Consider the following 12,322-nt stretch of genomic DNA (forward strand, 5'->3'; position numbering starts at 1 on the left):
AGAGCTTATTGGATTCCCTGTACCAGTTAAGATGTCGCTGAGTGAGAGAATGTACTGTGTTGTGACCTTTATGAATTTGAACTAGAATGTAGAGCTGGACACATTAGCATGCATAACGTTTTCTAGAAGAAACAAATTGCTGGTAATCTGTCCAAACAAGCCATGAAGATTTAAGGTCTTGAAGTGACTTTTATAATGTGCATGTGTGAATTTTGGCTATTGGTTTGGACTGAATGCATTTTGTATGAATTTGTGCCCCTACTTCTTAACAGTTCAGCTATTTAAAAAAAGATCTGGTCAAGTAGTTGTTGTATTACATCTTCTGTTTTTATGCAGTTTAGATGCCAAACTTAAACAGCGTTTCAAAGACAGATTTTAATATACTTCTCTTGTAATTGCTAAACTCAATTACTATGACTATTAAATGATTAAAAGATGATTAATGTAATTTTTAAGACATTTTCTAATTAATCTAAATTAATTCCATACATCAATCGTGGACATTAGCTATGAAGCATTTAAGATATTTCAATTATTTTAAATACCAGAAACTTTTGTGAGATCTTTTTTTTATTTCCAGCAGAATGCAAACAGATGCATTGCTGCCCTCCACTGATCCCGCACAGCTTGAAATCAGTGAGTGATCAGTGGAGCTTTTTACAAGCTACAGTAAATCCACTCATGGGATCAAGGAGCAAGGTTGTAATTAATTGGGTTAATTTTTTTTCAGGTTTATTTCTACAGTCAATTGAACTAAAGGTATGAGTTCTTCTGCCAACTTTATTGATAGCCTGAATTTTTTTTTTTTTTACAAATCTGTTTATATCTAGAAATGAGTTTCAGCAAGAATGTCCTCACTGCCCTCCGTTGTCAGATTATCCTGACAGCTTGGGCAGACATGTTCTATTTCCTCTACTTGAACAGACAAACCAAAGAAAGACAGGTGATTGTTATCACTGTTTTGTACTGTCTTCTGTTTGGGAAACAATAGAAGGCATATTCAGCTCCAGTTTTCCACCTTTACAGCTAAAACGCATTACGCCCATTCAGGTGAATGACAGAACCTGCATTTTTACTTCAGTGCTAGATTTAGTCTGACTTTAGCCCTAAGGATAAAGGAATTTAGACTTGCTTATTAAAGGTTGAATTCAGTTACCCATAATTATGGCCCCTGTGACAATCATGCTGAGCACAGGCCCCACAAGAGTGTGTGCTCAACTCGCTGCTCTTCACCGTGCTGATCCACGACTGCGCACCAACCTTCAGCACCAACTACATGAAGTTTGCGGACAGTGCAACTGGACCTCATCACTAACAATGATGAAGCCAACTTCAGAAAGAACGTGAGCCAATTGGTCCAGTGGTGTAAAGACAAAAATCTCTTCCTTAAAGTGGGGAAGACCAAAGAGATTGTTCCTGACTTCAGAAGAGGACATTCACAGCATCCTCCCATTGACCATCCACTGCTGTGGAGAGGGTGAGCAGCACCAAGTTCCTGGGTGTGCAAACCTCTGAAGACCTCTCCTGTGCCTACAAAACCACATTGCTGGCAAAGAAAGCTGAAACGTCCTACTTCCTCCACAAACTGAGGAGGGCACGAGTCTCACCATCCATCATGTGATCCTCCTGCGGGGGCACTATTGAGATTATCCTCACTTGCTGCATCCCTGTGTGGTATGGAGGTTGCACTGCCTCCTGCAGAAAGACTCTGCAATACATAGTGAATACAGCCAGCGATGTCATCGGTGCCCCTCTGTCCTCCTGCACAGACATTTATCCCATCTGCCTCAGCCGCAGAGCCATCAGTTTCGCAGGTGAAACCTCCCACCCCTCACACTCACTCTTCTTTTTCCTACCTATCTTTTACTATTTTAGTTTAGCAACCACGTATACTTAATATTAACTGTCTGTCGTAATTACACATGTTCTCATTTTGTCATTTGAGATCCAGTGAGATAGAACCATCTATCATAAGGTAGCATAAAGCTCTGCAGGGAGTGGTGGGTTCCCCCCTACCATAGGGGGGCAACTCTCTAACCTAGGGATATCTATATCAAGCAGTGCAAGGACAAGACCACCAAAATTCTGAGAGACCTCAGCCACCCAGATGGTATGTTGTACATGGTATGTTCTCTCTGCTCTGCTTGGGAAGCAGGTATTGCACACTGGCGGCAAGGACTGAGAAACTCAGAAAAAGTTTCTTCCTCCAAGCCGTCCAATTTCTAAATGGTACTGATGAAGCACTTTTTGAAAATATGCACAAGTAGTTATTATAATTGAGTTCACCAATTTCCCCTATCTGAAATAACCTCTTGACAACTTGAATGCATTGTTTTCTTGTCTTTGACTGTCTTCATGGGTTGTTTCTGTGTCTGTTGTGTTTTTACTTAGCATGGAGCCAACTCTAAAATTTCACTGCATTGTATGTATGTGACAAATAAAATCTGAATTCAAAACAGATGGTTAGTTTCGTTGATTTGATGTCTTGTGATCAATGAGATCTGGTAACCAGTGGTCTTTGTAGATAGACACTGATAGGTTGCCTGAGTAGGTTTTACTCATCACCTTATGTTTCATTGTGTTCTTTCCCAGATTGCCTTTTCAAACTATGTCCTATGAACAGATACTCTGCACAGAAACAGTTCTGGAAGGCGGCAAAACCCGGAGGCAATAGCACCACGGACACAGTCCTACTCAACAAACTCCATGTAAGGTCTCCTCCCCACCTTTGCTTGTGTCAGCTTTGACATTAAAGGTATAATCTGTAAGTGGCTCTTACCTGTTCCACTGATATTAGGGGCAGTTTTGAATCCAGTTTTAGGTATTTCATGTTTTTCATCCTATTACTTTTGCAAGCTGGTTATTACAAGAAAGTACGGGCATACTGAGTGTTTAGCAGTCTGTATCTGCAATGCTGTGTATGAGTGACTTTGTTATGCCATTGAAGCTGTTACTTCTGGACAATCCATTGATTTGAATGGCTCTTTTTAAATTCAAATTTCATCTAGCCTTTACAAATGTCACCTTTAATCAATGATAACTGGTTGGTAACTATGGTCCAGTACTTTTAGAAAGCTTTCATACCTTCCCCTTTGGTCTAGTTTTTGGACTAGAAATTTTGATTCAAACAAAAATCACAGGTGTGAAAATACATGTGGACCAAACATCTGGACAGTGGTTCTCGTACAAAATTTTGGCCTCCATCCATTACCAAGTGTATTTGAGGTGTGTGAAAGTGAAGCCCAATATAGGAAGCAAAGCATGAAACATGACTTTAATTGGCTCATACACACAGGTGATGATGCTGTGAGATGGCAAGGAGGTTGTTGTTTTTTATTTTTTTTATAGAAGTTTAAAAGCAAGTATATAAGCAAGGAATCACTGTTCTCTGTAGAATTACATTCCATTCAGATTGAACTCTATTCTATTCTGACCATTTGATGTATGTTTACAAAGTTATTTGCTTTTAAAGTGACAGTATGAAAGAAAACCAGACCAAATTAAAAATCCAAATTTATTGAAACTTCTCCATCATAAATCCATTGTACTAAAGTTATGAAAAATACCTTAGTATTTGAATCCATATTGGTATGACTACCTCTACTTTTGTACCAGGACTCAAAGGTACTATTTTTTTGTATTTTTTCCATAATAGCAAGATTAAAAATTCATTTTTCTTTTATCCTCAGGCCAAGATATAATGCAGATATTAATATTGTAGAGGCTGTTGTGAGGGTTTGACAAGTATATGCTAAAATGTGTCAGACCCAACATGATCTGTCTCTGTAAATCATCTTATACCGTCTAAAAATTCAGCACTGACTGATTTGGCAACCTTTACTTGGGAAAACAGATGAAATCCCTGTCTATACAGTCAAGTCAAGTCAAGTCATACAGCCATCATCTATCTTTATATGTATTCAATGTATGTGTTGTAACCAGAAACAATATTTTGGAAACAACGCTAAACCTTTATTGTCCATGTCCATCCCTGTTCTTTGTGTTGCAGCATGCTGCTGACCTTGAGAAGAAGCAGAATGAGTCTGAAAACCGGAAGTTGCTGGGAACTGTCATCCAGTATGGAAATGTCATCCAGGTATGTTCGGGAACCTGTGAGATAAGGTCTTTTGTTTGACAGAGAGGCAGCCTTTTTTAAGCACCATAAAACTCCTGAAAAATATTGACTTACTTTAAGAGAAATGTCTCTCCAAAATAGAAGTTTGCTTGAAGGACAGCTTTTTTCATTGCTCAGGGCACGCAGTTGCTATGCTACTGAAACACCTCATAAAGTTCTTGGACACACTCATTAGAATGTGCTTTACCATCAATCTGAAGAAAGCTCTGGCTCTGGTTATTCTGTGGAAATGAGCAGTGAAAAAGTGTCTATTCATCCTAAGGAAAACACAGGAGTTGAGTGTTTTTGTGTATTTCACCCTGAGCACCGCCAAAATGATCTTTCCCTTAATCACCATTGTTGTGCGCTATGAATCCCTCCTCTTACCTGCTATTGAGCTACTTGCGCATTAAATACTTGATTCGTGTGTTTTCTTTCAGCTCTGGGTATTTGGTTTGATTGAAATGTGCCATCTGAAGTGTGCTGGTTTAATCAATTCACTACTGATAACCTTACCACACACCACACACTGGGGCCTTGGCTCTTCCTCTGTGCAACTGAATCCCAATTGAAGATTATTTGAACCCTATTTCATCACCGTCTTGCCTTGTTTGTTGCTAACATTAGTATGTACAAGTACTGAGAATGATTCGGCTGCGCACTCTGGCTGCACAAACAAAGTGAAGGAATGTGATTATGTAACAATTTTTTTTACAAGAAACACAAAACTCAACAATTTGGTTAATGTATCTTCATTAGAAATTACTGTTTTGATTGTATTATTTGTTTTGAAATGTTTCTGACTCGGTCCATTTTCAAAAAAAAAATTCTGGGAGTCCTCCGCATACAGCAAAACAGAAATGTGAAAAGGGTGAGCAGACACTGAAAAAGAAGATATTTTTTTGGAGACTCCTCTTTTTTCCAGCAAGCAGATTTGGAGATAAATATTTTTAACTGAAGCGCTCCCTTGGGTCCTGTTTTCTGTGACATATTTTCATCCATTTAGCAACATTTAATTCTATCCACTGTCTGCATTATGGTATTTCTTGTTTTGCCAAAGCTGCTGCACTTGAAAAGCAATAAATACCTGACAGTGAACAAACGTCTACCTGCGCTGTTGGAAAAGAATGCCATGAGAGTGACTCTGGACTCGGCGGGGAATGAGGGATCCTGGTTCTACATCCAGCCCTTCTATAAGCTGCGGTCCCTTGGAGACAGTGTGGGTAGAGTGGGGTGTGGGACTTGCTTTAATTATGCTCAGTAGGGAAAATGAAGGAAATATTTTTAGACTTTTCAAAGAGTTTGAAAACAGAAGTCATATGAATTAACATGTACCTTTTATTAATAAGACAAGTGAGACTTAAACACTGATTTATGCTGATGTATAGTTTACAAGGTGAAAGTGATATACCTGTTGAGCAGAGCAGCAGCATTTTAGTGTGTTTCAATGATAAGATTTTCCTCATGGAGACTGCACTGTAAATGAAGATTTCAATTAGAAATTGATATGTAGTTTCCATGAGTGAATGTTTTCTTATGGAATCCTAGAGTGTTTTTACTTAGTTTATCTAATTATGAATTTATGCCACTACTCCAGGTTGTCATTGGAGATAAAGTGGTTCTTAACCCTGTGAATGCGGGACAGCCTCTTCATGCCAGCAGTCACCAACTAGTTGACAACCCAGGATGCAACGAGGTACATGAGCATTGTACATTATGCGTGATATTATTCAGGTTCTGCTTACGTTGACTCTAGACCAGATAACAAAACATATATTCACTTGCCAATGTATAAGGCTACACCTACTGTAGATTGTTTCTTTGTCAGCATAAGTACAAAATGACCATAAAAATTATATGAATGCATTCTTTAAAGAAAGTTATTGAAAATTATATTTATAATGCAGAAGAATTCCTTGTAAGGCGGTTGCATTTTTATTTAGGTTAGCCGAAGAAATTGTGGATGTGATTGTAGATGTTATAAATGTTGTCATAATACTGTGTTTCTCACTCTCTCATACTCTCTCTCTCTTGCTCTCTCGATCTCTCTCGCTTTTGCCCTCTTTTTTTCATTCAGGTCAATTCTGTAAACTGCAATACAAGCTGGAAAGTTGTTCTGTTCATGAAATGGAGCGACAACAAGGAGACGATACTCAAGGGGGTAGGTACCTTTGTGTGTCTGTATGACATGAACACCTTTTAAAAATACTTTCATAGAAGATATGATATGAACAACCTCACTTTCTAACATAATGTGTGTGTGTAATTTTGTAATGGCAGGGCGATGTAGTCCGGTTGTTCCATGCTGAGCAGGAGAAGTTCCTTACTTGTGATGACCACAGAAAGAAGCACTATGTATTTCTAAGAACAACAGGCCGTCAATCTGCCACTTCTGCCACCAGCAGCAAAGCCCTGTGGGAAGTAGAGGTCAGCATATCTTCACATAGAGCTTAATACTTTTATTGTTGTGCCTCATAGTCATTGCCGTAAACAACAGCGTCATTTACACTGATTACACTAAGCATTGTTACAGATGCTTTCATGTCTTCTTTTTTGAATATTGTATCATTACCAGGTGGTCCACCATGACCCATGCAGGGGAGGTGCAGGATACTGGAACAGCCTATTCAGGTTTAAACATTTGGCCACAGGCTGCTATTTGGCTGCAGAGATGGGTGAGGTGTGTGTCACCCTCTATATGTCTCACTCTATCTTAATATATGTGGCATTTTAGCTTAAATTCCAGTCTTATTGGGTATATAATCACATTCATTTGAGTGTGGGGAAGATTTGACACCTATGTGTGTTTCTCAGGTGAATCCAGATTTTGAGGAGGAGAGTGCTGAGCAGAGGTCTTCAGTAAGTCAGCCTGATCTCCTTACCTTTAGTCTAAATCATGCTGGTTTGGCTACGGCTGTTAATCCGATCTATTAATTTCTGTTCTGGATCTGTGCTGTCTGCTCCAGGTGGTGGACTTTACACCCTTTAATTTCCAGGTACTGTCACCCTCTTGGCTTCAGACCTACACACCAACTGATAGGCCATCACTAGAATCTGTACTTTGTCATATTTGGACATGTATCATGTGTGTAGTGGTTTGTTGAACAGTTCCTCCACATGGCTGGGTCAGTAGCAGTAGGATACCACTGGGTGTCACTATGCCATCATCACAGTTGATGCATGCCCAACTGGAAATCACCTTTAGTTGGCATAGTTGTACAAACAGCTTATGGTGTGTACATGTAGTTCTAACACTGAGTTAAGGTTTACACAACCTCAGGTCAGGCTGATCACTGGCAGCAGTTTAAACAAAACTTATGAATAAATGAATGAACTGGATACCCTTTGCTATCATTTTTGATCCAGATGGACAGTTTCTTTCTCTCAGTGTTCTCTGTTCAATCATAAACTTCACTGCTGTCTGTAACCAATCACTTGCTGCCTTACTCTGCACATTTTCTTTCTGTAGCTGGATGCAGATAATGAAGCACTCCGTGGTCGCCTGCGAGCGCCCCAGGAGAAAATTATGCACACCCTGGTGCCAGTCCCAGACGGCATGGATATCTCCTCCATCTTTGAGCTAGACCCTACAACTCTGAGAGGCGGGGACTCAATGGTGCCCAGGTATTCTATAAATAAACAAGCATTAATGTTCACAGGAGAAATAGTGGCAGCTTGCACATTCTTTTACAAATCACTCACAGTCACACACTGTCTCTCGAGATGACAGTAGAACATGTAAGTAGAGGAAGTTTAAATGATTGCTTTGGCTGTCAGTAACATTCTTTCTGAAACCAACAAGCATGGTTTAAACCCTTCTTTTCTTTTCTTTCTTCTTTTTTGAAATTTTATTGATTAAATTTATGAGTTATTAAAAACTGTACATGGTATCATTGAAAAGTTTGTTATAGAAAACCTTTTTAACAGCAGACAAGACAATTTCATAGAAAAACACAACTTACTCAGCAGTAGACAATATGGATTCAGATCAAACCACCCAACATCACTTGCTTTAACAGAACTTATAGCAGCTGTAACAAATCCATAGTTACTAAGCCATATGCAGCAGGAGTGTTCATTGATCTAAAAAAAAGCATTTGACATAATTAACCATGAAATATTTATTTACAAATTGGAGAATTATGGGATCAGGGGGGTTGTTTTAAATTGGGTGAAAGTTATTTAGGAAACAGACAGCAATATGTGAAGATGGATGACTATTCCACAGAATGTCTGAATATTGTGTGTGGTGTCCCCCAGGGGTCAGTGCTGGCACCAAAAGTATTTATCCTACATTTTCATCTTTGTCTTCGTCGTCCTCCGCTATATCTGGGTCTGGGTCGCGGGTAGAGCAACTTCAGTAAAGAAATCCAGACTGCCTTTTCCCCAGCCACTTCCACCAGCTTCCGGGGGAATCCCAAGGTGTTCCCAGGCCAGCCGAGAGATATAACCCCTCCAGCGTGTTCTGGGTAGGCCCCAAGGCCTTCTCCCACTTGGGCATGCCCGGAAAACCTCCTGAGGGACGCGTCAAGGAGGTATTCTGACCAGATGCCCAAACCACCTCAAATGACTCCTCTCGACATGGAGGGGCAGCGGCTTAACCGTGAGTCCCTCCCAAGTGACTGAGCTTCTTACCCTATCTCTAAGGGAGAGCCCAGCCACCCTGCGGAAGAAACTCATTTCGGCCGCTTGTATCTGCAATCTTGTTCTTTGTCATTACCCAAAGCTTTTGACCATAGGGGTTGGAATGAAGACTGACTGGTAAATCGAGAGCCTCGCATTTTGGCTTAGCTCCCTGTTTACCACAACAGACCAATTTAACACCTGCATTAGTGCAGACGCTGCCCCAATCCAATCTGCCGCTCCATCCTACCCTCACTTGTGAACAAGATCCTGAGATACTTAAACTCCTCCACCTAAGGCAGGACCTCCCCTGACCTGTAGTGGGCAGACCACTCTTTTCCGGCTGAGGGCCATGGCCTCAGACTTTGAGATTCATGGTCATAAGCCTTCACCAAATCCACAAAACACATGTGGACTTTTCTACCGCTTATCCTGTTGGGGGTCGCGGGGGTGCTGGAGCCTATTCCTGCAGCCTTTGGGCAAGAGGCGGGGTTCACCCTGGATGGGTCATCAGTCCATTAAAGGGCCAACACATACTGACAGACAACCATTTACACTCATAGCCGTGCCTACGGTCAATTTAGAGTATCCAATCAGCCTAGTCCCCTCTTGCATGACTTTGAACTCTGGGAGGAAGCCAGAGAACCTGGAGAGAACCCACGCAGATGTACAGGCAAAACATGCAAACTTCACACAGAAAGACACCCTGCTCGAGCCAGGGCTCAAACCCGGAACCACCATGCTGCCTAAAATCCTGACCAATAACCAAATGGTAAATGCAGTCTCAAAGGGTGTTCAACCAGAAATGTCAATATTTGGGAAAATGCTGATATTTCTTTGATGAACAGAAGGAGTGGAGGTCAGTATTGACTCTGTCAACAAGCATTTTTTAAAATCACAATATACAAGCAGAAACACAAGGATAACTTCTCTTTAAAGTACAAGATTTAACAACATCAATAAAATCCATTTTCAATTAGTATCAGTTCTGTCCAATAAATCCTATTATATTATGTGTGTGTGTGTATGTGTGTGTGTGTGTGTATGTGTGTGTGTGTGTGTGTGTATGTTTGTGTGCATGTGCATGTGGATGCCTTAGGGGAGGTGGAGCAACATGGTGGGCATGACTCGTCACGGCCATGTCACCTAGGGTCAGCCGGGATGAGGGCTGCAGAGTTCAATAGCGGTTCACCAGTAACACATGACTACAGTAAAGGTGAACAACTGAGCAGGAGATTTAAACTCTTTGGCACTCAGATGTATGCACATGTGTATGTGAGATTGAATGTTTATGTGTGTGTTAGTGGAGAGGAAGAGGTAGACATATTCAGCAGCAGTTCTCTGCCAATCGTGGTCAAGGAGCAGTGCCTCTCTGTGTTTCACAGAAACTCGCTCGGCTCAGCTGATGACCAGCATAAGTCTGGACCTATAACTAATGCAGCAGGTATTGCTCTTGACCACAAGTGCAGATTGACAGAAATCTGATCTGCTGCAGATGGATCAAGTCCTAGTTTACTTAAGTGTGGTGACACAAGCAAACAGTTGTAACAACAACATGAACAATATTTTAATATTGTTAACAGCAGCAGTGGATGTGGTAGTCAGAGCTACTTGCCTTCTTACTCTTGTGCAGGTGAAGCGATGAGTTTGGTCTGTCCTCAGTGGCCTTTGTGTTGCGAGGTGGCGTTGGTTAGTGGCTTTCAGTGGCTACCATGTATTCCTGGCGGGATGGCTAGTCTCTGGCGAGGCATCCAATTCTGGCTCACGGTGGGTAATCAGGGATCGGCTTTGAAGAAGTGAGGTCCTGGTTATCCTTATTCTTGAAATGATTAGGCCTTTGTTGGCTTCAGCGTTTTGCATCCGGGCAAGAGGGTCGCTCCGTGGACTTGGGCCAGGCTGGACTGTGTGTCTGTAACTCACAGGCTCCTCTATCGGTGATGGGTTTGCTGTCAGTAACAAGGTCCTGCATCAGAAGAGGGTGAGCTTCTGGGGTTTCAGTGTTGATCTTGCCTTTGGCAACATCACAGTTCTGGATGAAATGTGGCAAGTTTCATTCAATGGGAGTTGTGGAATTTGGGAGAGATAGACATTATCACCTGGCCCACATGTATTTTGTGTCACTCAGCTTGTTCTTTTGTCTTCTCTAGCTGGCAACGTGGTTTTTAGGCTTTGGAATGTGCATGTAGGCCCAAAGACATTCTGTTGTTCAAATGTAGGTCCCTTTGTCTTGAGCCTCTTGGTAAGGCATAACATTCCCCCCTATGCTCCGAAGATTGGGGTGCTGGTTGCAGTCTTTGGATCAATTTAGGGCCGAACAGTTCCGTAAGTTGTGTAACCTGGGTCTGAAAGAGATGATAGTCCATGTGCTCCTGAGAGCAAGACACTGTCCATGTGGTGCTAAGAGTTCAGAGGGCTTTAGCATCTGGGCAGTTCTGAGGCTAACTCTGGGCAGAGTTCTATTTATTTAAGCTACATTCCTAACATCCAATACAACATAAACAATTCATTTACGACTTTTGCATTCTTTGCAGCCTTTAGTTTGTCACGCTACTAAAAGGAAGAAAACAAAGAAAAAGAATGGAAAAAAGGAAGTCAAAAGGTTGTTAAATGGCTTACCCCTGGAAAATATTGGAGGTGAGCCTGTTGGATCAACACAGACTGTTGTGCGAATTGTGGAGGCACGAGATGAAGGATGTCCAGATCTTGTCAGAGCGGTTTGATGTGAATGTGCATGTTGCCTTTCCAGAATCTGACATTTAATACTGACTTAAGTCTGTGTATGTTTTGTCTCTCTGTAATGGGCAAGTAGGAGAAAGAGCTTGTTTCTAGGTTGAAAGGGTCTATGGAGATTAGAATTGTGCTGCCAAGACTGTATGCTAGTTATATTTCTGAGGGCTGCACAACCGTCATAGTAGCAGATCGCAAGACTTATTCCACCAGGTCTCTGTAGACCAGATATGCTGGGATCCTTCCACTTCTCAGACTGTTGACTGAGGAGAAGATCTCTCTGACAAGGTCTTGCATCAGATCCCTGACTATTCCCACGTGTGTCTCTCACTATACCTGATAGAGTCTTGAAGGAATGCCAAGTATTATTTTATGGTGACTATGGTACCCTGGAGAGTTTTACCCAGTCCCTGTTGGATTTCTGGCATTTGTAACAAAATCAGAATTTGGTTACTATTACCAGAAAGGGAAGAAGGGGTTACGAGTTAGTGGAGGCCAGCGCGGTTGAGTTGGGGCATGCAGCATCCTACAGAGCTATTGCATCATGTCTACTTCCCTCTGGGGTGGAGCTGGCTTGGCCCCTTCAGAGAGAGAAAATGGATTTAAGGGCTTGATTTGGCTAGCATGACCTTCCTGTGGTCAGTTGGGATGACCCAGTTGGCCAGGCCCTGGCTGTTACATTGGTGGATCAACAGACCTTTCCCAAACCTGAGGTGTGGCGGCTCCATGTGTGGATCCAACAAAGGGGATCCACAGAAGGGGGGGTCTTTGGTGCACCCTGAGTTGGAGGGTTCATAATGAGCAGTCAAGTGGCTTGGATGTCTTAAAGCATGTTCACACCAAATGCGACGCAAATTT

General features: G+C 41.7%; 1 protein-coding gene across 14 annotated transcripts in view; it reads left to right on the plus strand.

Annotated features, from left to right (window-relative positions):
• itpr1b (inositol 1,4,5-trisphosphate receptor, type 1b) overlaps positions 1–12,322 on the plus strand; it is a 133,533-nt gene that overhangs the window by 24,957 nt on the left and 96,254 nt on the right. For all 14 annotated transcript variants that reach the window (XR_015112048.1, XM_086198482.1, XM_086198470.1 and 11 more), the window contains 10 exons: positions 2,593–2,708; positions 4,010–4,096; positions 5,175–5,333; positions 5,712–5,810; positions 6,192–6,275; positions 6,395–6,541; positions 6,690–6,794; positions 6,929–6,973; positions 7,081–7,110; positions 7,584–7,738. Coding sequence is in view for 13 of the 14 variants with exons in the window: in XM_086198482.1 (XP_086054608.1) it covers positions 2,593–2,708; positions 4,010–4,096; positions 5,175–5,333; positions 5,712–5,810; positions 6,192–6,275; positions 6,395–6,541; positions 6,690–6,794; positions 6,929–6,973; positions 7,081–7,110; positions 7,584–7,738 (1,027 nt within the window). In the remaining variant the exon portion in view is untranslated. The remainder of the gene's footprint in view (positions 1–2,592; positions 2,709–4,009; positions 4,097–5,174; positions 5,334–5,711; positions 5,811–6,191; positions 6,276–6,394; positions 6,542–6,689; positions 6,795–6,928; positions 6,974–7,080; positions 7,111–7,583; positions 7,739–12,322) is intronic.

This window comes from Aulostomus chinensis, chromosome 3 (genome assembly GCF_037954235.1).
Source record: "Aulostomus chinensis isolate RoL2024-O1b breed Wild chromosome 3, RoL_Achi_v1.0, whole genome shotgun sequence".
NCBI classification, from domain to species: Eukaryota; Metazoa; Chordata; class Actinopteri; order Syngnathiformes; family Aulostomidae; genus Aulostomus; species Aulostomus chinensis.